General features: G+C 47.9%; 1 protein-coding gene across 1 annotated transcript; it reads left to right on the top strand.

Moving 5' to 3' along the window:
* Positions 1-544: 544 nt before the first annotated feature.
* Positions 545-27,721, top strand: Ptpn23 (protein tyrosine phosphatase non-receptor type 23). The gene is made up of 25 exons (XM_059268745.1): positions 545-719; positions 14,808-14,882; positions 19,043-19,170; positions 19,407-19,483; positions 20,039-20,088; positions 20,218-20,349; positions 20,785-20,865; positions 20,939-21,070; positions 21,156-21,203; positions 21,609-21,665; positions 21,775-21,833; positions 21,993-22,072; positions 22,186-22,300; positions 22,396-22,461; positions 22,725-22,870; positions 23,145-23,462; positions 23,540-23,694; positions 23,792-23,943; positions 24,036-24,215; positions 24,304-26,089; positions 26,181-26,365; positions 26,472-26,576; positions 26,659-26,797; positions 26,883-26,996; positions 27,077-27,721. Exons 1-25 carry the CDS (start codon positions 636-638, stop codon positions 27,554-27,556), a joined length of 4,944 nt encoding a protein of 1,647 aa, XP_059124728.1. The 5' UTR covers positions 545-635; the 3' UTR covers positions 27,557-27,721.
* Positions 27,722-27,952: the final 231 nt, after the last annotated feature.

Raw genomic sequence — 27,952 nt, 5'->3', positions numbered from 1 at the left:
ACCTCATCACCTACCCTACTAAAAATCCACGGGAGCTCCTGAGGCAGCTGAGGGAGGTGTTGTGGAGCTACGTCCCTGCCTCCCCATCGCTGACAAAAGGAATCCCTACGCTGTTTTAGACCAGGTTCCATCCCGCTATGCAGTTTGCACTCTTCACTCAAGGCTGAATTCCTGTCCCCCTCCCCAGCATCCCACTCGCCATATTATCTCTACTGCAGCACCTGTCCCCCGTCCTTCACCGATCTCAAGATGATTTGGGATTACAAATTCACGGGTGAATTTTTGAAAGGTCCTCCCAAGAGGGAGAACAGCGTTTACGAAAGACAGAAAATCCCAGGGAAGCTTCGAGTTTAGTGGAGAAGACCACTATTCCCAGAAGCCACTTCACCGCGGATTGGCTCTTTCCCCCACCCAAGACTCTCAGCGCGGAGAAGACTGAGCATGTGCGAAGATGACTGCGCCTGTGTAAAAGACTACACGGCTGAGGACTTCATCTCCCAGCAGGCTGTGGGGGAGTGCGTCAGCGCCGCGTGACGAGCAACTTCCGGCGTGGAGGGGCGGGGTTGCGCGCGCGGCTGAGGCAGCAGCTGGAGCTGGGAGGGGAGCGGCCCAGTGGCCGCTAGGCGCTCTCCGCCATGGAGGCCGTGCCCCGGATGCCCATGATCTGGCTGGACCTGAAGGAGGCCGGTGACTTCCACTTCCAGTCCGCGGTGAAGAAGGTGAGCCCACCTCTGCCGCGGTTCTCCGTCGTCTGCCCGCGCGTGACGCCCCCTGCGCGCCTGTCCCTCCCGGGGCTCGGTCGCAAGTCGGGCCAGGCGTTTTTCCTTAGGATGGCCCTCTCTTCCCGTGCCCGCACATCATCCTTCTCCCCGACTGGCACTGCATCCTGGTGGGAATCTGCTTTCCGACTTCTGTCCTAGACCACCTGCATTTCTACCGAGGCTCCGTGTTTCCTCGCTGCGACGTTCCGGACCCAGCTCTGCCCTGTCCCTTCAAGGCCAGGAAGCCCCCATGGGCAGTATGGCGGTCCAGGGTGTGCAGAGTCCACGCTAGGCCCGAGCGTTGGTGGGCTCCCAGTTGACGGCTGGACTAGGAAAGAATGTGTGTTTTAAGACAGGAACCCCAGTGGCCTGTAGGAATGCCGGGCCCCTAGAGAGTGAGTGAGTGAGTGTGTGTGTGTGTGTGTGTGTGTGTGTGTGTAGTCGGTCTGTCAGACCTTCCAATTCTGTGTGGTCTCCTTACAAAATTTCTGTTCCAAAGAGTCTTTGGACCAAAAGACACAGGTTTTTTTGTTGATAAGAAGGCTTGAGTCACGCTATAGCTCTTGGAGGCATCCTGTTAGTCATTGTGCTGGGTGGATAGTAGTCGTTTGGAGTTCACTGAGGCAAGGAGTTTCTGGGGCAGGATCAGGTGTGGTGATGGGGAATTGGGTACCCTCCAAGATAGCCACTGCGTTAGGAAGGGTCCCCAAAGAGCACTGAGGGCCATAGAAGAAATGGGCAGGTGGGAAGCTGTTACAGGTGAGGAGCCTTGGGTGTAGCACCGCAGCTGTTAGTCTATAATCTTTCACCACTCCGTGGTTCTTGGAGAAAGAAGTAGGGGAAAGAAAACGGGCTTGGAAGTAGTTTCTCTCACATCTTCACTTGCACTAACTGCTTGTATGTGTGGGGATGGGATGGGATGAGTTCAGTTGGGTGTCTGGGAGGGGTGGGTATTATCAAATCCAGAGCCTGCAAGTGCTCTACAGAGGTACACCACCCCCAAGCCCAGACCCCTTTTTCATCTGTAAGACCAGCGTATTAAACCAATTGATCTAAATTTACAGAATTTGGTTAATTTCTACCCATCTTCTTTTTCATGCAAATACGAGGTGAATTTTTCTAAAATGTGTCAAAGCCGAGGGAGAAAGATAGAGACTCAGTATGCTGACCCCTTGAATACAGAGTCAAGGCAGTATTTTCAGTTTCCCTTGAGGAGTCCCCTGACATAGCCTAATTCTTTGAGCATTTGTCACCGTCCTGTTATATATGTATGATCTGTGTGTTCCTGATACAGGTATTCCACATTCTGTTCATAATTATTATTTCCTGTTTCCTTAACAGGCTGTTTCTCCTTAATGTGCCTTTGATTGTGGAATTCCTTCTGCTCAAATGACTTGTAATGTAAATGATATTCAGGATATCTGATATGCAAACCCCAAAGGGGTTGTGACCCACGTGTTGAGAACCTCTGTTCTACCTAAAAGAGCTCTCATTTTTGCCCCTTAAGTTATAGGGCTGTTCTTTAATCTCTGTGAATGGGTTCTATCCAGCTTTCAAGGTCCAGTTGAAGCTCTGTCTTCCACAAAGCTTTCCTTAATCCTTTTATCTGGATTAGCCTTTCCCTTTTCTGAATTTCTTTCCCTTCATCCTTTCTTTGACAATAGTTATATGTACTTTTTTTCCTCCCTCAAGACAAGGTTTCTTTGTGTAACAGCTCTGGCTGTCCTAGAACTCACTCTGTAGACCAGGCTGGCCTTGAACTCATAGAGATGTGCCTGCCTCTGTCTCCCAAGTGCTGAGATTAAAGGTGTGCACCACCACTGCTATGTGCTATTTTTAATATTTATCTGGGTGTGTGTAGATGTATGGGTTCAGGCATGGCAGTGCATTTGTGTGGAGGTCAGAGGACAACTTGCAGGAGTTAGTGCTCTCCTTCCACTATCAGATCCAGGGAATTTAACTCAGGTAGCCAGACTTGGCAGCAAGTGCCTTTGCCCCCTGACCCTGCCTAAGCCATCTCTCTGGCCCTAATGTGCTGTTTTTTTGTTTGTTTGTTTGTTTTGAGACAGGGTCTCACTATGTATCTCTGGCCATTCTGGAACTCATTATGTAGACCAGGCTAGCTTTGAACTCACGAGATCCACCTGCCTTTGCCTCTCAAGTGCTGGGATTAAAGGCGTTCGCCACAATACTCTGCTTCTATATGTGCTATGTTTTAACCCCATATTCAGCTGGGATACCAGAAGGGCATCTCTGTGTTCCTTTAGCTTAATACCCACTACATAGGAAAATGTTTCTCAAATGACTGAAAGACAGTCTAGAGGGAATTTCAATTAGATTTAGATTATGTTGACCCTAAATGGAAAAATTTCAGCCCAGGGGTCAGACAGATGGCCAGTAGAAAATAGAACATCATGCTCTTGCAGAAGTCTGGAGTTTGATTCCCAGGACCCATATTGGTGGGCCAGCTCAAAACTGCCTATAGTTCCACGGGATCAGACTCCCTCTTCTGGCCTCTGAGGGCACCTGCATTTACATGCACATACTCACACCCACATATACATTAATAATAATGAAAAAGAAAATCTCAGCCTAGTCAAATATGGTGGTTACATATCTGTAATCTTAGAATTTGGAAGACTGAGGCAGGAAGACTGAATTCAAGACCTACCTGGGCTACATAGTAAACACTGTCTCAAAACATAACCTCAGTTCCAAAACTAGATTTTTTTGGGGGGGGAAGGGTAGATAGGGGGCATTGGTTAAGACAGGGTCTTACAGTATTACAGGCAGTTGTGGCCTCAAACTTGCTATATAGCAGAGGCTAGGTTTGAATTCCTGATTCTTTTGCCTCTGCCTTCCTAGTGCTAGGATTACAGGCAAGTGCCACCACACTAAGGCCTAGGAGATTTTTGTTTGAATGTAGCCTTTCTTGTTGTGGTCATTCATGTACCCAAAACCCTGGGAGCACCTTGCCTTCAGTGAGAGGTGTTGCTCTAGAAATACAATTCCTACTGGCCATGGCCATACACATCTTTAGTCTCAGCACTTGGGAAGTAGAGGCAGGTGGATCTCTGTGAGTTCAGGAGCAACCTGATCTACAGAGTGAGTTCCAAGACAGAGCTATGTAGTAAGATTCTGTATCAAAACAAAAACAAAAAAACACATTTACCTAGACGTCAGAGGAGATTCTGCAGAAGTCACTAGACCATCTCAGCCTGTGGGTCATGATCCTTTTGGGGATTGAATAATCCTTTCACAGGGGTCACCTAAGAGCATCAGAAAACACAGATATTTACTACCGAAAACAGTAAAGGTCCAGCCTTTATTGTTTTCTCCCAGGGTCCATGGAAGAGTCTAACAACCATCTGGGGATTCTAATCTGAGGGATATTCAGTGAATCTAAGCACACTGAGTTCTTTAGTCCATTCACTTTATTCTTCTCAGTCAATCCTGTCTACACAGTTTCTTTTCCGTTTTCATACTTAGCTCCTCTCTGTTCCTTCTGCTGCTCTCTCATTATTCTACCTAGTTCTTTCCATCTTGTTCTCATCTCTGTTCTTTTAAATCAATTCCCTCCAAGTGCGGTGGGGGAGCCTTATATATACACAAGCAGTAATTCTTTGGCAATGCAATGCGAGATTTGAAGTTTTCAGGGTCGCAGAGGAAGGTGATAAGGATCCGATCATAAAGCAATAATTGTCAGCTTCCAATTACAACCCAAAGGGGAGTTCTCCTATAGAGTCAACTAAAGGCTGAGATCAATTAGGGAATTGTAAAAGGTCTTGAGTAAATAAGTCGGGATGATGGTAAGGAGTTGAGGATTTATTTTGTTTTGTTGAGACCAGTTTCTCCATGTAGCTTTGGAGCCTTCCCTGGAACTCACTCTGTAGCCCAGGCTGGCCTCGAACTCACAGAGATATGCCTGCTTCTGCCTCCTGAGTGCTGGGATTAAAGGCATGCGCCACCACTGCCCGGCTTATGAGTTAAGGATTTAATTGCTAGTGGTTATTTTCTCTGTCTGTGAGTGAGATGAGCTAATGTTTATCTATCTGCACTTGTACTTAGATAAAAAGGTATCTTAGATGAAATGTATGTTAATGAAAAATAAACACAGCTGGGGAAAGTTATCAAAATACCCCAAATGTATAGGGCAAGTTGTGCCCAAGATTGGGGTGCAGTCATGAGCTCACATGTATACATAACATGGAAATGCATGGTAAATGGGGGGAATCATAGCTGTTATTGCACAAGAAGTTTACAAGAAACAGCCAATTCATTCAAAAGACAATAATTCCATAACGCCTTGCATAATGGTTTCCTCTAACAGAACCCTTAGTTCTGATAGGTTGACCTTCTGAACTCTTAATTGTCACTGCTGTATACTCCCATGGATTTTGCTACCAGCTGCTCTCATTAATATACATTATGATTCATAACTAGCAAAATTATAGTTATGAAGTAGCAACGAAAATAATTTATGGTTGGGGGTCATTACAACATGAGGAGCTGTAGTAAAGGGTCACAGCATTAGGAAGGGTGAGAACCACTGATCTAGAGCCTCGGACTCTCCCTTCCCTAACTATAGTGTCCCCATCCTACTTTTTGCCTCTGGTCTGATTGTCATTCTCTATCCATGCCCTAAATTGCAGAAATTCTACTGTTGACTTTGTGGTAACGGGTTGAATTTAATCTCAGAGGGAGATGGAGTAAAAATTGGTTCTGTTTTCATCAGCCTGTGAAACTATGCTGAGACCTGGCAATATAGGTCTTAATTAATTAAGACAGTCTTCCAAAGCCTTATTCATTCATTTTCATTCATTCATTCATTCATTCATTTATTTTTAGTGGTGCTGGGGATTGAACCCAGGGCCTTGTACATGCTAGGCGAGTGCTTTGTCACTGACCTACATCCCTATAGTACAGCCCACCACCACCACCACCACCACTAACACAAGGAGTCCATAGTCTAGTAGAGGAAATTTCAAAGTTTGAGCAATTTAGTATAAGAGTAGAAATAGCTATAGGGTACTGAGAGCACCAACGCAAGGAGATTTGTGTTAGACACTTGCATTGGACCCAAAAAACCCCACCAGTACAGGCTTTTGGTGTTTGGTGAGGTTGAACCCTGGGCCTTGTGTACTCTGCCATCCCCAGCCCCAGTGAACACTGTGACATTAGCATGTACAAGTGACATTAGCTTTGATTGTTGGCAGGAAGCCCTGTAGCCAATTAACTAAACTGCAGACATTTAAGTAGTTAAGGTATAACTGTTGGCTGGTTGATTACACTGTAACTAAGTTGTTTTCTGTGCTTCAGTGTCTTTTCAAATGTCGCATCATGGTGTAGATTGCAGTTCTCTGAAGCAGCTGTTTGGAGGAATGCCCTGTTCACAAATCATTGTGTCTATCCTTTTGCTCAAATAAACTCCATTAAATTTAAATTTAGCTTTTCTTTTAACAGTATTTTATGTGAAATGGGAGCTAAGAGAATTGTAAGCTTGTTTTGAACTGCAGTGCCAAACTAGGTTGGCACACTTGGGCTCACGTGAGAATTCAGTGGACAAGCACTGACCTTGAGCTGTGCACCCCCACCCCACACCCACTTTTCAGTACTAGGGGTTGAACCCAGGGGTTCAGATGAGGCAAATACTTTATCAGTGCGCTACATCACCAACCCCTGTGTACCATATTACTCTTTTGGGGGCCCAGAGGGCTGACTCACTGAAAATGAATTAAAGATGACTCTTTTTTTTTTTCTTTTAAGATTTATGTACTTATTTCATGTGCATTGGTGTTTTGCCTGCATGTACATTTGTGTGAGGGTGTTGGATCCCCTGGAATTGGAGTTATAGACAGTGGTGAGCTGTCATGTGGTTGCTGGGAATTGAACCTGGGTCCTCTGGAAGAGCAGCCAGTGCTCTTAACCACTGAGCCATCTCTCCAGCCCTGACTCTTGGGCTGTTTACTAGTGAATGATTTGGCCACGTGTGTTAGTTAATATTGAAAGTCATTTCTTTCCAAACACCAATCCTTAACCAGCTACACTGGAGCAGAAGTCAGGCTCACTTAGGCTGCATGCTGTATCCCTCCTTGTTCTTTCATTGAGTGCCTATTACATATGGTTGGGGTCACCACAACATGAGGAGCTGTATTAAATTATCACAGCATTAGGAAGGTTTTGAAAATAGAGCACTTACCTTCTAATGATTCATGTAGTTACTCATCCACTGCCAGTGCTGGGTAGGTAGCCGCTGTGCCTGTCGTTGGTTTCTCCTTTCACTCTGCTCCTTTTCCTGTCAGAGTCCTCTGGAAAACTGCTCTTGAGGCCTGTCACCAGCTCACTGCAGCCTGCCCCTGTAACTTTACTCCGATTATTGCCTTGCTTAGGTCATTATTGAGTTCTCTTCTCCTGCTCCTTAACCCCAGTTAAGCCATGCTTTTTTAGAATCCCTTCATCTGCCTGGCTTCCTGATTCAGACAGGTCTTTGGTCCTGCCAGTTGACTTGACCTTGGAAAGCACATGCTCATTGCTTCTTCCCACTGCTCATCTTGTTCACATCTGGTTTTTCAGCTTTGTGGAATTTTTCTCTCTTCTAGATTTCCCACAGAACAGGTAAATGTGAGGAACAGAAGCCCCCCCCCAAAAAAAAAAAAAACAAAAAACCATTCTCTGGATGCCCACCAGTGGAGGACGTGAAATCAGTTATCTGTGGTATTGATCTGTTTTTGTCTCTTGTTGCAGATGGAAAGACTCAGTTGGTCTGCCTGAACCTGTCTGTCTTCTTGTGTTATGCAGGATGACCCCCAGCACAGATGAACTGAATGGTCCATGGTCATTCCTGATCTAATTTCAAACACCAGAAGTCTGTATACATTTCGCTCAGGGTTTAGACCAGATTTGGTGGGGGTGCTGTTTTTTCCAAGACAGGGTTTCTTTGTATAGCCTTGACTATTCTGGAACTCAACACTATGGACCGGGCTGGCCACTCTGCCTCCTGAGTGCTGGGATTAAAGGTGTGAACTGCCACCACCACTTGATGTAAACCAGATTCTTTTCTCAGAAAGTAAAATTCTTTGTCATGTCCATGTTTGTGTGTTTGCAGGTGCACATGTGTGCATGTGATGGCCAGAGGCCAACCTCATGTATAGTTCCTTAGGCTAGCTGTCTACCTTAGTTTTTGAGATAGGTCTTTCACTGGTACCTGGGGTTTGTGGATTAGGTCAGCTGACCAGCAAACCCCAGGGATCTCTATCACCTCTTCAGCACTGCGATTACAGACTTGTGGCACTGTGTACAGTTGTTTATGTGGGTGCTAGGAATTGAACGTAAGCCTTCATGCTTGCTTGTGTGACAAGCACTTTACTAACTGAACTTTACCTACCTACCTCCCCTCCCAACACTCCTGTTTTTTTGAGACAGGGTCTTGTAGTATAGGTAGGCTTTAAATTTGCTCTATAGCCAAGAGATGGCTTTGACACCTGATCTTGTCACCACTTGCCTCATGCTAGGATTCTATAGGAGTAAGCCAGCACTCCCAGTTTGAGAATTAATAAATTATTGTGTGCAAGGAGTGCTTGTCAGTGTTGGCTGAATAACCAGTTTAGTTCTAGCACCCTCTGGGAGTTGTAACTTGAATCTTCTCCCTGATGCTATTCAGACCAAAGGGCCATTGAGAAGCAACATGGAGGGAGGCTTTGAGTATTGTGGGTGGTCAGACTAGGAGAGGACTTAAAAAGTCTGTCCTCATGCCCTGTACCTTTGGCCTATAATTATCAGGCTTGCTGACATGGACCAAGGGGCTGAAAGCTTTCCTTGGCACCACTCCTTCGTCTGAATAAAGTGTTGTTTCATTTGAAATTCAGCAACTGAACATACATTATATAAAGTAACAATAGTGTATGTAGACTTAATTTTATGTGCATTTTTGTAGTAAAGCCCAAGGAGTGACCTAGATTTGATTCAACTCTGGAAATGGAAGGGGAGTTTAAAAAAAAAAAAAAAGAAAGAAAGAAAAAAGTAAAAGAACAGTGTATGTGATGAACCAAATATCCATGATGTGGTTTTGGTGCACACCTACAGTCCCAGCCATATCTATGCTGAAGTGGGAGGATCTCCTAGACCTAGGAGTCCACATCCAGCCTAGACAACAGTGAGACACTGGCTTTTAAAAAGTTCCATTTGAGCTAGGTGGTGGTGGCCCACGCCTTTAATCCCAACACTCAGGAGGCTGAGGTAGGTGGATCTCTGAGTTCTGTGAGTTCGAGGCCAGCCTGGTCTACAGAGCGAGTTCCAGGACAGCCAAGGCTATACAAAGAAACCCTGTCTCAGGAAAAAAAAAAAAAAAATCCATGTGATAACCTTTTAATGCCTTATTTGTGTATTGCTTTAATTAGTGCAGTGAAATTTGAAGGCATTATATCAAATTAAGAGTAATGCAGAATGAGAACATGCTAGTAGAAGAGACTGAGGTAGAGGGACTGTTCCTAAGATCAGGAGTCAGGAAATCTGGCTTGGGGTGTGTGGTTTGAATATAAAATGGTCCCCATAGGCCCATAGGGAGTGGCACTATTAGATGTGGCCTTGTTGAAGTAGGTGTGGCCTTGTTGGAGGAAGTGTGTCACTAGGGTGTGGGCTTTGAGTTTTCAGAAGCTCAAGCCAGGGTTACTGGCTCACTGTCTCTTCCTGCTGCCTGCGGATCCAGATGGAGAACTCTCAGCTCTTCTCCAGCATCATGTCTGCCCACATGCTGCCATGCTTTTCACTATGATGATAATAGGGTAAACCTCTGAACTGTAAGTCAGCCCAGTTAAATGTTTTCTTTTATAAGAGTTGCCATGGTCATGGTGTCTCTTCATAGCAATAAAACCCTAACTAAGACAGGGTCCTACTGCCCCATTGTTGGTTGCTGATTTTCCATTTCTCTAATCTGCAGGTAGTGGCATGATTCAGAATTCTTGTTTCTAGTGATCATTAGTGGCACAGTTTGGTGTCATTTGTTACTAGAAGAGTAACAGCACAGAACAAGTGTTGTCAGTAGAAGCTGACCTCTTCCCCTGTCCCCTCAGAGTTGAGTGACCTTCAGGACTGTGAATGATCAGATACTAATCACACATCTCTCATTTGTGGTTTAGATTATTTTTGAGAAAGGGTATCTCTGAACTTATGTAGGCCAGATTGGCCTCAAACTCAGACCCACCTGCCTCCACATCAGTAGTGCTAGGATGAAAGGCTGTACTACAACCAGCTGTGATGTGGAATCTTATCATTTTGAAAAGATTAACACATGAGAAGAGTTCATGATTATGAATCTTAGTACAGTACAGGTCTGCCATACCATAAAGGATATTTTCAGCTGAGCATACTCTTTCTGTTTAGGACCTAGCTCAAGTCTTTATGACAGCTCTGTGAAGCAGTATAGCAGATAACATTAACCCCTTTTACAGGTGAAAACAACAGAAAACTAAGCCCAGATCCACAACAAGTCTATGGACCATGCCATCCTGGACACAACCCAGTTTATCCAAATTTTGTTAAATCCACAGAAACTCAGGTGCACTCCTAGGACTTTCTGGATGTGAAGTAGCCTTGAAACGAAAATTGTTTCTTTTTATTTCTCTCCTAACCTCTGTTGTTTTTCTGCCTGGCCCATGGTCAGGACAAATCTCTCTCACCCACCGCCAGTCCCGCAGCCGCTCAGACCCAACCAAATAAACACAAGGATACTTATATTGCTTACAATATTAGTTATTGTTAGCTGTTCTTATATCTTAAATTAACCCATTTCTATTTAATCTATAAGTTGCCATGTGGCTCGTGGCTTACCGGTATCTTAACATCTGTTTCTCATCGTGGCGGCTGGCAGTGTCCCTCTGCCTCAGCCTTCCACTTCCCAGAATTCTCCTCTCTCCTTGTCCCTCCTATACTTCCTGCCTGGCTACTGGCCAATCAGTGTTTTATTTTATTTATTAACCAATCAGAGCAACACATTTAACATACAGAACATCCCACAGCACTCTGTCTTAGTTAAGATTTCTAGCACTACAGTAAAACATTATGACCAAAAAGTAAGTTGAGTCATTCTCTGAACTGAGGCTCCTTGCTCTCTGATGACTCCAGTTTGTGTCAAGTTGACACACAAAACCAGCCACTACACTCTTCTTCCCTCCCATTACCCGTGTGTGTGTGTGTGTTTCAGGGTCTCATATAGCTGGTGGCCTCAGATTTGAGGATGACCTTGAACTCCTGATCCTCCTGCTTTTGCCTCCCAAGTGCTGAGATTATAGGTATTATCCACCACACCAGGCTGGAAATGGAAAAACTCTTCTATGATTTAAAAAAAAAAAAAAAAAAAAGGAGAAGAATTTGTTTCCTACAATGCCTTCTTTTCTTTTCCTTCTTCAGTAGATTTGATCTCTCAACATATTTTCACTTGAGATCTGTTTCTTTTTTATTTACTTATTTTATTCCATATGCATATGTATATGCACACCATGTGCATGCCTAGCCTGCAAAGGCCAGAAGAGGGCTTCCTGTCCTCTAGAACTAGAATTGGTTATGAGCCACCATGTAGATGCTGGGAATAAAATGCAGGTTCTCTGAAAGATCAACAAGTACTCTAAACTGCTGAGCCATTTCTCCAGCCCCAGACCTGCTTCTTATCTGACAAAAGGATCCAGTGTTGTGGTTTTGTTTTGTTTTTCTCTCTCCCAAACCTTCATTGGGAGTGTAATTTAATCACAGTAAACAGCTTCCATCTCAAGCACAGAGTTCAAGGGAAGCCTGACACTTTTTGAAGTTCTCTCAGTATTGGTTGGTGTAGCTACACCATTGTCTCAGTTTTCTTACTCTTGGGTCTGCTACAGGCTTGTTTTCCCAAGTTACATTAGGTCAGACCAGTGCCATAGACTGTGGTTAGATAGATAGGTTACTGTTCCATATACTTGAGAATTTCAGCAAGTTTCTTTACTCTTATTGAAAAAAAAAATGTTGGCTGGGCAGTGGTGGTGCATGCTTTTAATCCCAACACTTGGGAGGCAGAGGCACGTGGATCTCTGTGAGTTCGAGGCCAGCCTGGTCTACAGAGCAAGATCCAGGACAGGCTCCAAAGCTACACAGAGAAACCCTGTCTTGAAAAACCAAATAAGGGGGCTGGAGAGATGGCTCAGCAGTTAAGAGCCCTGGCTGCTCTTCCAAGGACCCAGGTTCAATTTCTAGCACCCACATGGCAGCTTGCAACTGTCTATAACTCCAATTCCAGGGGCTCTGATGCCAATACAAATAAAATAAAATTTAAAAAACTCAAATAAATAAAATTTAAAAATGTTATTAAGTCTTATTTAGTGTGTATATGTGTTTACATGTGTGTGGATGCTTGCACCACAGTGCATGTGGAGGTCAGAGGGCAACCCACAGGAGTTGGGTTTCTCCTTCCACCATGTGAGTCCCATTAAGACTTGCCTGCCTTCTGTCCTCTTTTTCAGTGGGGCCAAATGTTTGGATTCTGGTTGTTGCTGCATCAGTCACTAACTGCTGGTTAGTTCTGTCAACTTGACCACTGGGGGAAAGGAGTTCTCATTTGAGGAATTGGCCTGAGAGCACATCTGTGGGGCATTTTCCTGGTTGATAATTGATGTAGGAGGGTCCAGCTACTCTAGGCAATGCCATCCCTGGGCGGGTGGACCTGGGCTGAGCTAGTGAGGGGCATCTAGCCAGTAAGCGGTGTTCCTCCATAATCTTTGCTTCAGTTCTGCCTCCACATTCCTGCCTTGAATTCTTGCCCTGACTTCCCCTCGGTGACAGACAGTGATGTGAGAGTGGGAGCCAAGGAAACCCTTTCCTCCCAAGTGCTTTCGGTCAGTTTTTATCACAGCCACAGAAATGAAAGCTACGACACTAATGCTGTGATCTTGGCAAATGTCCTGACCTCTTTGCCTCAGTCCTTCATCCTCTCATCAATGATGAGGAGACTAGATCCATCTCTTGCCTTGTGGTAAGGAGCTGGTAAGACTGAGGTGCTGAGGACCTTGCTAGCCTGTCATAGGAACTTGGCGAGTGTCTGCTGCTTCTCATTCTTGGAGGAACAGTATTCTTGTTTCTAGGACTATGGTGTCTGATTCCTTCAGCTGTGTCCCACAGAGCCTCTGAGGCTGCACTTCCTCCTTCTTCTAACCCAAGGGCAAGCCCTGACCCTTCTCACTGCACAGGAGTTGACTTAGGACACATTTTCTATTTGTAGATTAGGTGGGGGTTGAATAGATCAGAGTGAAGTTACCTGGGAATCAGTAAATCAGCTTCAGATTGGTTGGGAACCCTCTAAATACTGGCTTTATGTTCGCGGAGTTGAATATTTGTTTGGTAGATTTCTTTCATAGCTTTTCTCTTTTCAGGAGTCTACTGAGAGAGTAGATCTTTTCAGATACCTTAGTTCCTCAGCAACTCTTTGAGTCATTTGTTTCCCAAATTTCAAATACTGAAAAAAATTGAAAGTCATCCAAATCTTCGTTACCCACATTTATTTATTTTTTAAAATTAGGTATGTGGAGTGTGAGGGTGTGCTGTGGGGTACACATGCCCTGGAGGTCAGATGACAACTGTAGTGTCCGTTCTCCCCGCCATCTTTATTTGTGTCCTGAGGATTGAACTCCGTCACTGGCTTTTATGGCAAGAACCTGATGTCACCAACTCAACCAACTTGCCGATCCTATTTTTAGTTGTTTTACTTTTTGAGATTTATTTATTGTTTGGTTGGTTTGGTTTTTTCGAGACAGGATTCCTCTGTGTAGCACTAGCTGTCCTGGAACTCTCTTTGTAGACCAGGCTGGCCTCTCACAGAGATCCACCTGCCTCTGCCTACTGAGTGCTGAGATTAAAGGTGTGCACCACCACTGCCTGGCTTAAGGCTTGTTTATTTGGGTTTTTTGTTTTGGTTTTTGGTTTTTCGAGACAGGGTTTCTCTGTGTAGCTTTGTACCTTTCCTGGAACTCACTCTGTAGCCTAGGCGGGCCTCGAACTCACAGAGATCCGCCTGCCTCTGCCTCCCAAGTGCTGGGATTAAAGGCGTGTGCCACCATGGCCCAGCAGGGTTTATTTTTATTTCATGTTTATGAATGTTTTGTCTGGATGTGCATATGTGCACCACGTGTAGGTGAGAAGACATTGGATCCTCTGAAATTGGAGTAATAGCTGTGGGCCACCATGTAGTTGCTAGCAGGAGGCTAAACCTAGGTCTTCAGCAAGAGCAGCAAGCCCTGCGTCCTAGGGAAGCACTGTACCAGCTGAGCCAACTCCATCCCTGTTGTTTTTAGGTATTTTTTGAGGATTTATTAATGTTTTTATTTACATGTACGAGTATTTGCCTTCATGTGTGTCTATGCACCACGTTGTGAAGGGAGACCCAAAGAGGGCCCTGGATTCCCTGATACTGAAGTTACAAATGCTTGTTAGCTGTCTTGTGGGTGTTGGGAACTGAACCCACATCCTCTGGAAAGGCAGCCTATTCTCTGAACTGCTGAATCATCTCCCCAGCCCTGTTGTTTTTATTTGAATATCCCACTCCACGCTGGCTCATTTCTCATCACCCCCCCCAGGCCTTTCCTGAGAGTCATTGGTGCCCTTCCCTGCCATGTAGGTGGGTGGGAGTGGGGTTTGCACCTGTGCTTGTTTGGAGCCTCTTGCCTATGTGTACTTTGAGTTTAGGGTTATACCTGTGATTTTAGAACAAAGGATTCTTGAAGGAGGTTTAAGTTAGTGACCCTTTGAGATCTTCATAGGGCTCTATTTCAGCTAGTTAAGACCCGTTGCTCCTTAAGCTGGTAGAATCCTAGTGTCTATTAAGAAGGCTATAGCATGTGAGGGACCTGTTGAGGTGTTTGCACAGGGTATTTAGTCTTCATTTTCATGGGCTCAGAGGAGGAGGAGGCCGTCCTGGTCAGCTCCTGTGTGCTGTTGATAGCTGAGGCTGAGCTTTGGCGACTGCCTCAGACTCGGGGCACATCTGCAGATCTTCCTTACCACTTCTTTTTTTTTTTTTTCCTCTTCCTCTAGTTTGTCCTGAAGAATTACGGAGAGAACCCAGAAGCCTACAATGAGGAACTGAAGAAGTTGGAGTTACTCAGACAGGTAGGAGTATTTTTATGTTGGTACAAATGGAATTGGTTTGCTAAAGAAGTATTTAAAACACACACACACACCCCTCTACCATCTACTGTGGTCAATATTTTAATTTACTAATTTTCACTTTATTTAATTATTTATTTAGTCTACAGAAGCATCAAAATGCTGGTAGAAAAGTTTTTGTGTTAACTCTGACAGTCTGATAGGTGAAAAAGGATTTTATTTTACTTACTTTTTCTTTCCCCACGGGTCTCAGTGTAGCTCAGGCTGGCCTTCGGTCCTGAAAGTTCTGGGACTATAGGCATTGTCCCTTTATGTTTAAGTCTTAGTTATTTTGCTGTAATGGGGATTGAACTCATGTCTTCAGGCTTGATATCAAGTGTTCTTACTTGTTGTGCCATCTAGCTATTTCTGAGACATGGTTTCATGAACCCACAGAGGCCTACAACTTCATGTAGCTGAGGATGATCTTGAAGTTTTGATCCTCCCTCCTCATCTTCAGGGCTGAGGTTACAGTAACCATCTCCAGTTTATGTGATCCTGGATCACACCAGGGCTTTATTCATGCCAGGCAAGGATTCTACCAGCTGAATATCCACAGACTCCTTTGGTTTTTTGTTGTTGGTGGTTTGTTTATTTGTTTGAGACAAAGTCTCTCTGTGTAGCTCTCGCTGTCCTGGATTTCACTCTGTAAACCAGGCTGGCCTCAAACTCAGAGATCCACCTGCCTCTGCCTCCCAAGTGCTGGATTAAAGGCATGTGCCATCACACCAGCTCTAAGGTGTTTTTTTTAAAACTTAAAACAGTTTTAATTTCCCCTTTCCCCATATTTTCAACCATTTTGAAACATTCATGTATAAGAATTCAGCATATTTTCAGTCTGTTGGATTTTGTTGTTGTTGTTGTTTTTCTACATTGTCTTTTGTCAGGCCCATAAGATCTCAGATATGGCAGCTTCTTCATTATCTGTTGTTTCGCCTTCTGAAATTTCACTTACTTTCAGTCACTTGTATTCCAGAATACTAAATAGAAAATTCCAGAATAAGTAATTTAAAAGTTTAAGTTGTTTGCAGTTCTGAGTAATATAACTAAATCTGATGCCATCCTGCTCTGTCTTATCCCACCTGGAATGTTCATTGTTGCTTTGCTTAGTGAATGAAATCTCATGATACCTTGTTTAAATTTTTTTGTGTGTTTGCACACACAAGAGTGGGGCCATGTTTGCACATTTGTGTGGCAATCACAGAAACTTGCAAAAGTCTGCTCTCCCCTTCTGCCATGGGTTCCAGGGACTGAACTCAGATGGACGGGGTTCACAGCAAGTGCTTGTACCCACTGCGCTATCCCTACAGTTCAGTGCTGTGTTTATTAAGTAACTCTTTCTGTTGTTGTTTGGTTTTATTTTTGTTTTTTGAGATGGGTCTCTATGTAGTTCTGGCTGTCCTGGAGATGGCTATGTAGACCAGGCTGGCTTCTGCCCCCTGAGTGCTGGGGTTAAAGGTGTGTGCCACCATCCTCAGCGGCCCTTATTTTCTTAATAAATAGTCATGATGTTGGCAATTGTCAATACCAAAGAGAAACTGTGAAACACTTTCTTGAAGTCAAGCATGGTGTTGCACACTAGTAAGCCCAGCTTTAGGAGGCAGTGGCAGGATGGCTGAGTGTGAGCCTAGGCTATAGTGACACTCTTTCTCGAGCCCTTTTTTTTTTTTTTTTTTTTTTCAAGACAGGGTTTCTCTGTGTAGTTTTGGTGCCTGTCCTATATCTCCCTCTGTAGACTAGGCTGTCCTCGAACTCACAGAGATCCGCCTGGCTCTGCCTCCCGAGTGCTGGGATTAAAGGCGTGTGCCACCACTGCTCAGCTTCGAGCCCACATTTTAAAAAAAAAAAAGTCCCAGGTGATGGTGGCACACACTTTTAATCCCAGATGCAGGTGGAACTCTGTGAGTTCAAGGCCAATCTGTTCTACAAATCGAGTTCCAGGACAGCTGGAGCTGTTACACAGAGAAACCCTGTCTCAAAAGACAAACAAAAGCCAAAACAAAACTGCTGTTAACGTGGGTAGGAATTATCACTACAACAGCCTGCTTTTGGTTCTTTTGGGTGTATGCTCAGAAGTGGAATTACTGAATATGTAATAGATGGGATTTTTGAAGAATCACCACACTGTAATTTTGCACAGTGGCTCACCATTTTACATCTCCACTAGCAGTACACAAGCATCCTAATTTCTCCATTCTCCCAGTGTTTGCTCTTTGGCTGGCCTGGAACTTGTGATCCTCCTCCAGCCTCCTTGGTTTACAAGTATGCAAACATCCTTGCTGACTGTTTTTTGGGAAGTGTTGCCCCCCACCCCCAGCAGGGTCTTATGTAGACCAAGCTGGCCTTTAACTTATTCTGTAGTGAAATAAGACTTGATCCTGATCTTCCTGCCTCTGCCTTCCAGGTGTTAGGAATACAGTCATGTACTACCATGCCTGGCTTATTTTATTTTTTTAATTACTAATAGTCATCCTAATCAGTGTCGGGTAAAGGATGAGGCATGTCAGGCACACGGAGGAGTGTGTACATGCTGAGAGCACCCTTGCTACGAGCTCTGAATCAGCTATTAGCATCCTAGTGAGGGTCTCTTGTCCCTTCTTCGGGGTGGGACAAGGGAAAGTTTATGGTGTTTTAAGCCCAATTCCTCACTGGGCACCTGCTTCTTGATAGTTATATAGTCTGCTTTTCAAAATGTGAACAAAGGATTCCTTTGTTCTGTTTCTTTTTCCTCCCAAATAGAAAGGTTTGTTACTATAAAAATTGAAAATAGTTAATATCCAGAATATATGAGCAAAGGAAAATTTATGTCTATATCAGACACGTATCTGCCCCCCTTCTCTCTACATAAATATGCATGTATGTATCTGTGTGTGTGTGTGTGTGTGTGTGTGTGTGTGTGTGTGTGTGTGTACAATAAACTGGGGCTGGGAAGATAGCTCATTTGGTTAAGTGCCAGGCATGCAAGCATGAGAACTTGGGTTTAGATCCCCCAAATCCATATAAAATACCAGGTGTGGTCATGCGCATTTGTAACCCTAGTGCTTGGCAGGGGGGTGAAAGGTCAGGGGAGTGGAGATAGGTAGCCAGTTGGAGAGCTCTGGGTTTCTCTGTTTTCAAAAGATAAGGTGGCGAGTTATAGATAGTTGATGTCAACCTCTGGTATGTGCACCTGCACACACTATACATACAGAGAGAAATCACTTCGTAGATAATCATTGTCAGCATTTTGAGGTATAGTCATCTGGATTTTTTTTCCCTTTTTGGTCCGTATATTTATTTGCATAGCCTATGCTTGTACAGAAATGAGGCCATAGATTTATCTGTTAGATTATTTTTTTTGTCTGTATGTCATAGAAGTCATAGTATATCCATAACAACCTGTCTTTAGTTTGTCTGAGGAATATTTTCTTGTGTAAGTAGCCTTGACATAGTTCATGTAAATAGTCCTCTTTAATGGCAAGTCTAGTGGCATCCAGTTTTTTAATCTGATAATGCTGTGAGAAATGCCCTCGAATGCAGTCAAGGATTTTTTCCCCCCTCTTGGATATCTGCCCTCCATGAATCATTTTTCTGAGGCAAGGTCTCATGTAACTCAGGCTGACTTCAAACTTGCTGTATAGTTAAGAATGACCTCGAATGATTGATCCTCCTGGGCTCTGGGATTACAGCTGTGCATCATCATGTCTGGATTTCCTGGATGTCTCTTACTGTTCAGTTTTAGATATAGAACTGTGGGTTAAAAGTTAAACATAGGTAGAAGGGAAAAGGTTAAACATAGGAGCTGGAGAGATGGCTCAGCAGTTAAGAGCACTGGCTGCTCTTCTAGAGGACTCAGGTTCAGTTCCCAGCACCTGCATGGCAGTTCACGGGGATCCAGTTCCTTCTTCTGACCTCCACAGACACCAGGCACACATGTGATGCACATACATGCATAAAATATTTTTTAACGTCGAATATAGTCAAAATTTTAAAGCATATTGTAGAGTATCTTCTAGAAATGTGGACAGACTCCGTCTACCAGCCTTGGCTGGCCGTATGGTATGTCTAACAACTGTAGGTGTAGATAGAGCTTTTTTTGAAATCTCTAATGATGGTGAGCCTGTTCCTTCCATCCTAATTCCCAGAATGCTATTCGTGTTGCACGGGACTTTGAGGGCTGCAGTGTCCTTCGAAAGTATCTTGGCCAGCTACACTACCTGCAGAGTCGGGTGCCCATGGGCTCAGGCCAGGAGGCCGCTGTAGCTGTCACCTGGTGAGAGCTGGTAGGCTGGGCTGGGAAGTTGAGAACTTAGAAGGTGCTTGGACAGCTGGGATACTTGGGTGGTAGGCATGATCCCTTCCCCTCTCCTTTCTCCTTGCACAGGATGGGGAGTGTTAGTGTGGTCTCCCATAGACCTCTGTCTCATACTGGAGTGGTTGGTCCCCTTCCCTGACCCTTGGGCCTAGGCCAGGTCCTTCCCTCTAGATGACTGAGATGCATGTCTGCAGGACTGAGATCTTCTCAGGAAAGTCTGTGGCCCATGAAGACATCAAGTACGAGCAGGCCTGTATTCTCTACAACCTTGGTAAGCTGCTTGATCCTTCCATGGGCCCTATGCCAAGCCCTGCCAGCCCTGGGTCTCAGCTCATCAGGTCAGATGGCCAAAAAGTCTATGGCTGAAAGGAAGATACCTGCGTTCTGACCCCTCCTCTGCCTCTACCATGGCTACACTGGCACTTCTGCTGTTTTCTGGGCCCCTGGGAAGTCACTGTTTAGAAGAGCTAGTCTGCCAGTCTGACTACCACAGATTTGTCCCTGTGCACTCCAGCAGGGAGTCATGGCCTTTCTTTGCCTGGACAGTATCACTCACTCCCCTGTTAAGGCTTCAGATTGAGAGGATAAGGCTGGCCTTAGATTGCCCCTCAAGTCAGTGTGGCTGTTGGCTGAGGGGAAAGCATAGGGGCTCCTCCCTCTTCTACCCCCTGGCCAGGTGATAACAGGAGAAAGGATGTGGCCCAGTTCTCGACTTGTTTTTCTGACGGGATGACAACAGGTGCCCCTCGGCTTCAGTTTCAGCACAGGTGGGGGCAGCCTGGGCAGCATCTCCAGGCTCTCCTAACAATGTCCTCTGCCCCTCTAGGTGCACTGCACTCCATGCTGGGGGCTATGGACAAGCGGGTGTCTGAGGAGGTAAGGACTGGGGAGGGGGCAGTGTGGGCATGTGGGTGTGCTGTGGAGGACACCAAGTGTTCTCAGCTCCCAGAAGTTGAATGATTCCTGCCTTACGGAAGTGGCCATCTTTCACCTCTTCCCTCCTAGGGCATGAAAGTCTCCTGCACCCACTTCCAGTGCGCAGCGGGTGCCTTTGCCTACTTGCGTGAGCACTTCCCACAGGCCTTCAGTGTAGACATGAGTCGCCAGATCCTCACTCTCAATGTCAACCTCATGCTGGTGAGCCAAATTGTTTTTCTGTTTTGAGATGAGGTCACATTTTGTAGCTCAGGCTGGTCTGAAACTCACTGTGTAGCCCAGGCTTGCTTCAGAATCATGGCCAATCCTCCTGCCTCAGTCTTTTTGGGGTTAGTCATGAAGTTAGCCACCACCCCTAACTTTAGGTTGAATTGGAGAAGAAATGGCTAAGGGAGGAGGCAGTTCATCTAGATTCTGGGCCAGTCATGTTGCAGGTAGTAAGGGAGAGGCAGGAAGGAGGCCTTGGCATTGGGTCTTTTGAGTTCCAGGTAGATCAGGCACAGGGTGGTAATTCTGGGAGCTGAGGAGACTAGAAGAGAGAGCAGCCAAGAGGGACTATTTTGGTCCATCCCTTGGCTCCCAAGAAGAGAAGGACCTTCAGGTGAACAGGGCATTGACCTGCACTTGTTGCTCCAGGGCCAGGCTCAGGAGTGCTTGTTGGAGAAGTCCATGTTGGACAACCGGAAGAGCTTTCTAGTGGCCCGCATCAGTGCACAGGTAGGAACAGGGCTGAGGATGAGTTTTTGCTTTGCTCCTGATCCTTGATGACTGAACTGATCCCAATTCCTAGGTGGTAGATTACTACAAGGAGGCATGCCGGGCCTTGGAAAACCCTGAAACCGCTTCCCTGCTGGGCCGTATCCAGAAAGACTGGAAGAAGTTGGTCCAGATGAAGATCTACTACTTTGCAGCTGTGGCTCATGTAAGGCAAGCAGTTACTGGTTGTGGCCTGGGCTGGGTGGCTGTAGCTCAGGCAGCAAGTCATGATGCCTCCTCTTCTTTCCTAGCTGCACATGGGGAAGCAGGCTGAGGAGCAACAGAAATTTGGGGAACGGGTGAGTGGACTGTGGGTAAGGGGGACCCTCAGGACATGTTCCAGGATTTTAAGGTTCTGTCTTTACATCATCCTGGAGGTGGTCCTCTTTGCTCCCCCTTGACCCCTCATCTTCCTCACCATGTGCCAGGCCATCATGACCTTTCCGTAGGCTTTCCATCTTTCCCACCTTGTAGCCCTCATTCCTAGGGGTCTGAGGAGACAGGATGGGCTCCCTATAGGGAGGATGACTCTTTGGAGGTATAAGCTACAGGGTGGAGCTGTTTGGGGCTATTGGCTTGGCTGGCATCTGCTGCCTGAGCTGCTGGTCATATGACCAGTGATCCAATCATCAAGTAGGACAAAGTGGGGAGATGGAACATTAGGGTCCAAGAGGATGGGACAGATCAGGCTTTGCCCTCCACAGGTGGCCTACTTCCAGAGTGCCCTGGACAAGCTTAATGAAGCTATCAAGTTGGCCAAGGTAAAGCTGAATGAGTGTGACTGCCTTTCAGAGCCATGAAGGCAGATGGCAAGGCTAGCTGAGCTGACTGATCTCAACACTGGCCTTGGTTATCTCTTCGTCTCTCCAGGGCCAGCCTGACACTGTGCAGGATGCACTTCGATTTGCTATGGATGTCATTGGGGGAAAGTAAGTATGTGGGACTAGGGTTGTCAGGTTTTTCTTAAATATCTTGTTCTTCTGCACCCTTGGGAGGACGCTAACAGTGCCAGGGAGCAGTGGCCTACGTGGGAGTCTAGTGTGTGGATCCTTGGTAATCTGTGATTTCTCTCCCCCTGCCATTCCCAGATATAATTCTGCCAAGAAGGACAATGACTTTATCTACCACGAGGCTGTGCCAGCACTGGATACCCTTCAGCCTGTGAAAGGTCTGATAGCTGAGGGGAAGCTGAGGAGTAGGGTGGCAAAGGAAGATGGAATAGGGAGGATCTGCCTTGAGTCTTCATATGGACCTGATCTCTGTGATACTCCCTGCTCTTAGGAGCCCCCTTGGTGAAGCCCTTGCCAGTGAACCCCACAGACCCAGCTGTTACAGGTCCCGATATCTTTGCCAAATTGGTACCTATGGCTGCCCATGAGGCCTCATCACTGTACAGGTATGTAGGAGGGACCAGCTCCTTTGCTTGATACAGAGGTCCTTGAGGTCCTTCAAGTATATAGGTCTCCAGCAACTGGTCTGTTTATTCCTTAGCGAGGAGAAGGCCAAGCTACTTCGGGAAATGCTGGCTAAGATTGAAGACAAGAATGAGGTCCTAGAGTAAGTGTGGGACAAGCGGTGGGAGGTAGGGCACACACCAGATTTCTTGCCTCCCTGCCCAGAGTCTAGATTGAGATTTTGGAGTGTTGATGTGCTGTGGAGGGTGTCCTGCCTCATCGTCGCTATCATTGTCTGGTATAGCCTGCCAGTCCATGTTTCAGTCTAGTTCCACTGGAGGGGTCAGCTAGCAGGCTTCATGTGGAAGGAATTGGGTCAGAGCCAATTGTCATCTGATCCTACTGTCTTCCCTCTCCCTTCCCTAGTCAGTTCATGGACTCAATGCAGCTTGACCCTGAGACAGTAGACAACCTAGATGCCTACAACCATATTCCACCCCAGCTCATGGAGAAGTGTGCGGCACTCAGTGTCCGGCCTGACACCGTCAAGAACCTTGTCCAGTCTATGCAGGGTGAGCAAAGCACGAAGCAGACAGGTACAGTGGGTAGCATGCAAGTCATCTGCCGTGGCCTCCTCCACTGAGGATGCTGGGGAAGCCCTGGCCCAGGCATGCACCATCCACATGCTTCTGTAGATCAGTGAACCTTGGGCTTCTTGTATTTGTGGAGTTTAGCAAGTGCTGGGAAACAAGCTCTGATCCAAGTGGGCATTTCTGTGTCTTGTGGGCAGAGGGCTGAGTGGTGCCTGGTTTGCCTACCTCAGTGGCTACCCCCCATACCCTTCAGTGCTATCAGGTGTGTTCACGGATGTGGAGGCCTCCCTCAAGGACATCAGGGATCTGCTGGAGGAAGATGAGCTGCAGGAGCAGAAACTGCAGGAGACCCTGGGTCAGGCTGGGGCTGCCCCTGGCCCCTCCGCGGCCAAGGCTGAGCTCGTAGAGGTGAGGCGAGAGTGGGCCAAGTACATGGAAGTTCATGAAAAGGCTTCCTTCACCAACAGCGAGCTGCACCGCGCTATGAATCTACACATTGGTAACTTGCGCCTGCTCAGTGGACCACTGGACCAGGTGCGGGCTGCCCTACCCACGCCAGCCCTTACCCCAGGTAAGCCCCGCCCATTGCTAGCAGGAGAGGCTTGGAGCTGGGTTTTCTTCGGCCTCACTGATTGCTGCTGCCCTCAGAGGACAAAGCTGTGCTGCAAAACCTGAAGCGCATCCTAGCCAAGGTGCAGGAGATGCGGGACCAGCGTGTGTCCCTGGAGCAGCAGCTCCGAGAGCTGATCCAGAAGGATGACATCACTGCCTCCCTGGTCACCACTGACCACTCAGAGATGAAGGTGGGTTGGATGAGCTTCGAGAGAGGGCTCTGTTTCTGGGCTTCTTCCTTAGTGTTTTTTTTTTTTTTTTTTTTTTTTGTCCCCCGTCTTCCCACAGAAACTGTTTGAGGAACAGCTGAAGAAGTATGATCAGCTGAAGGTGTACCTGGAGCAGAACCTGGCTGCCCAGGACAATGTCCTCCGGGCACTGACTGAGGCCAATGTGCAGTATGCAGCTGTGCGGCGGGTGCTTAGTGAGCTGGACCAAAAGTCAGTGTCTGCCGTTGTTCTTACCCCAAGCCCCATCTGGAGCTCTGTCCCTACAATTAGCCTCATCCTGGCTTTTCCTTTTGCCCACCAAGGTGGAATTCCACACTACAGACCCTGGTGGCTTCCTATGAAGCCTATGAGGACCTGATGAAGAAGTCCCAGGAAGGCAAGGACTTTTATGCAGACCTGGAAAGCAAGGTAGCCACCCTGCTGGAACGGGCGCAGTCCATCTGTCGTGCCCAAGAGGCTGCCCGCCAGCAGCTCCTGGACAGGTGGGTGTGCGCATTAGTTTCATTGTGGACCCAGCCCAGGCCAGCCTGGTTTATGGAAGCTGGTCTTACTTCCCTGCCTGTCCCTTAGGGAGCTGAAGAAGAAGGCACCACCACCTCGGCCCACAGCCCCCAAACCATTGCTCGCCCGCCGTGAGGAGGGTGAGGCAGTAGAGACTGCAGACACACCTGAGGAGCTGCGCAGCTTGCCCCCTGATATGGTGGTTGGCTCCCGGCTGCCTGACCCATTCCTAGGAACTACTGCCCCACTCCACTTTGCTCCTGGCCCCTACCCTAGCTCCACAGGCCCAGCAGCCCACTATCTCTCAGGACCCTTACCCCCTGGAACCTATTCAGGCCCCACTCAACTGATGCAGCCTAGGGCTGCAGTGCCCGTGGCATCTGGGACAGTCCTCTACCCAGCCCCCGCCTACACATCGGAGTTGGGCCTTGTACCCAGATCCTCTCCCCAGCATGGAGTTGTAAGCAGTCCCTATGTGGGGGTAGGGCCACCTCCGCCAGTTGTAGGTCTTCCCTCTGCTCCACCTCCCCAGTTCTCAGGACCTGAGTTAGCCATGGCAGTTCGGCCAGCTACCACCACCGTAGATAGTGTCCAGGCCCCTATCTCTAGCCATACAGCACCACGGCCAAACCCTACCCCAGCTCTTCCCCAGCCCTGCTTTCCAGTGCCTCAGCCTGTGTCCCAGCCTGTTCCCCAACCACAGCCTCTGCCCACACCCTATACTTTTTCTATGGGGACCAAGCAGCACCTCACAGGCCCTCCACCACAGCACCACTTCCCTCCTGGGATCCCCACAGGCTTTTCAGCCCCCAGGATTGGGCCCCAAGCTCAGCCTCAGCCCCAACCCCAACCCCCACCCCCACAAACAACATTTGGGCCACAACCCCCACAACAACCCCTTCCATTCCAGCATCCACATCTCTTCCCATCTCAGGCCCCAAGGATCCTTCCTCCACTTCCCTACCCTTTTACCCCTCAGCCTGGTGTCTTGGGGCAGCCCTCACCCACCGTGCACAGCCAGCTCTATCCAGGCCCATCTCAAGACCCTCTTCCCCCACACTCGGGAGCTCTGCCTTTCCCTAGCCCTGGGCCTCCTCATCCTCACCCCACCCTGGCATATGGCCCTGCCCCTTCCCCTAGGCCCCTGGGTCCTCCGGCAACTCCTGTTTCTATTCGAGGCCCCCCACCAGCCAGTCAGCCCACCCCTAGTCCCCACTTGGTGCCTTCACCTGCCCCATCGCCAGGGCCTGGTCCAGTACCTTCAAGGCCTCCAACAGCAGAGCCACCACCGTGCTTGCGCCGAGGTGCTGCAGCTGCAGACCTGCTGTCTTCTAGCCCTGAGAGCCAGCATGGAGGTACTCAGCCTCCTGGGGGTGGACAGCCCCTGCTGCAGCCTACCAAGGTAGATGCAGCTGAAGGCCGTCGGCCACAGGCCCTGCGGCTGATTGAGCAGGACCCCTATGAACATCCTGAGAGGCTGCGGCAGTTGCAGCAGGAGCTGGAGACCTTTCGGGGACAGCTGGGGGATGTAGGAGCACTGGATGCAATCTGGAGAGAGTTGCAAGAGGCACAGGAACATGATGCCCGAGGTCGATCCATTGCTATTGCCCGCTGCTACTCGCTGAAGAACCGGCACCAGGACGTTATGCCCTATGACAGTAACCGTGTAGTGTTGCGCTCAGGCAAAGATGACTACATCAATGCTAGTTGTGTGGAGGGGCTCTCACCATACTGTCCACCCTTAGTGGCCACCCAGGCCCCACTGCCTGGCACAGCTGCTGATTTCTGGCTCATGGTGCATGAACAGAAAGTATCAGTCATTGTCATGTTGGTGTCTGAGGCAGAAATGGAAAAGGTAAGAGCCTAGATGGGTATTCAGGAGATTATGGAGTGGGGAGGCAGGGAGTCCGGGAAAGCTAGCCTTAACTATCTTGTCTGTTCTTCAGCAAAAGGTGGCACGCTACTTCCCCACTGAGAGGGGCCAGCCCATGGTGCACGGAGCCCTGAGCGTGGCACTGAGCAGTGTTCGCACTACCGAAACCCATGTGGAGCGGGTGCTGAGCCTGCAGTTCCGTGATCAGAGCCTCAAGCGCTCTCTTGTGCACCTCCACTTCCCTACTTGGCCTGAGTTGTGCGTTCACTGTTCTGGATGGTGGGAGTTGGGGTAAACTCCTTGGGTGCTTGGGGGTGAAGGCCTCTCACATCAGGCCTGGTTCATACCTGTCCTTTCCCTGCAGAGGCCTGCCAGACAGTCCTGGCAACCTGCTGCGCTTCATCCAGGAGGTACATGCACATTATTTGCACCAGCGACCTCTGCACACACCTATTGTTGTACACTGCAGGTAGGGAGCTGGCACCCACCTGAAGGAGGGTTGCTACCCCATGGGCTCTTAGCCTGGCCTTATGCTTTCCTTCTTGCCACAGCTCTGGAGTGGGCCGCACAGGAGCCTTCGCACTGCTGTATGCAGCGGTGCAGGAGGTAGAGGCTGGGAACGGGATTCCTGAGCTGCCTCAGCTGGTGAGGCGGATGAGGCAGCAGAGAAAACACATGCTGCAGGAAAAAGTGAGTGGGTGGATTGGGTTGAGCTGGGTCTTGCCCATTGAGGACGGCCCCTACGCAGCTGACTAGACCAAATGTGTCTTTCTAGCTGCACCTCAGGTTCTGCCATGAGGCACTGGTGAGACATGTGGAGCAGGTTCTACAGCGCCATGGTGTGCCCCCTCCAGGCAAGCCCGTGGCCAGCATGAGCATCAGTCAGAAGGTAAGGGTAGTTCCTTGAGGGCTCTGCTGGGACAGTCACAACCTGGTGAAACTGTCTTCTTACTAGCTCTACCTTCTCAGAATCACCTGCCTCAGGACTCCCAGGATCTGGTCCTCGGTGGAGATGTATCCATCAGTTCCATCCAGGCTACCATTGCCAAGCTCAGCATCCGGCCCCTAGGTGGCTTGGATTCCCCAGCTGCCAGCCTCCCGGGCCTTGTAGAAACCCCAGGTCTTCCACCAGCCAGCCTTCCAGAACCTACCCCTGTCCCATCCTCCTCTCCTCCCCCTCTCTCTTCGCCTCTGCCTGAAGCCCCACAGCCAGAGGAGGAGCCACCAGTGCCTGAAGCCCCCAGCTTAGGGCCCCCCTCCTCATCCCTGGAGCTGTTGGCCTCTCTGACTCCAGAGGCATTTTCACTGGACAGCTCTTTGCGGGGAAAGCAACGGATGAGCAAGCAGAACTTTCTACAGGCCCACAATGGACAGGGTCTGAGGGCTGCCCAGCCTACGGATGACCCCCTAAGCCTCCTGGATCCACTCTGGACACTTAACAAGACCTGAACGGGCTTTGCTTCCCTGGTCCTTACACTACGTCTCCCATCCCTGCTGCCTTCACTCTGCCAGATGGAGGTGCCCTGCAGGCCTCAGGTCAGGCTCTGCTCCTTTGTGGAACCTGACATCTTTCAGCTCTGGGCTACTGAAATAATAAACCTACTCTGTGGCCAATGTCTGAGTTCACCCACTGCTGCCTCAAGACTCTGACAGACACTTCTCTCCCTTACCACATTTTCTTTTCTTTGAGACAGGGTTTCTCTGTGTAGTCTTAGCTGTCCTTGAACTTGCAGAAATCTGCCTGCCGAGGCTGGGATTAAAAGGTGTGCGCCACCACTGCCCAGCCATCACATTTCTTGAACCTCTGTGAGAAGGGTCTAGGAGTAGAGTAGATTGAAACAAGCA

This window comes from Peromyscus eremicus, chromosome 7, assembly GCF_949786415.1.
Source record: "Peromyscus eremicus chromosome 7, PerEre_H2_v1, whole genome shotgun sequence".
Taxonomy (NCBI): domain Eukaryota; kingdom Metazoa; phylum Chordata; class Mammalia; order Rodentia; family Cricetidae; genus Peromyscus; species Peromyscus eremicus.
Note: the sequence above shows the minus strand (reverse complement) of the source record. Positions and strands in the feature narration are given on the sequence as shown.

What these genes read in the sequence shown, in the direction of transcription:
- Ptpn23 (XM_059268745.1), top strand. Translation starts at nt 636, where the DNA reads ATGGAGGCCGTGCCCCGGATGCCCATGATCTGGCTGGACCTGAAGGAG. An exon ending in ACAAGCGGGTGTCTGAGGAG is followed by an intron (nt 20,089 to 20,217) that starts GTAAGGACTGGG and finishes CTTCCCTCCTAG; the next exon opens with GGCATGAAAGTCTCCTGCAC. An exon ending in CACGCCAGCCCTTACCCCAG is followed by an intron (nt 23,463 to 23,539) that starts GTAAGCCCCGCC and finishes TGCTGCCCTCAG; the next exon opens with AGGACAAAGCTGTGCTGCAA.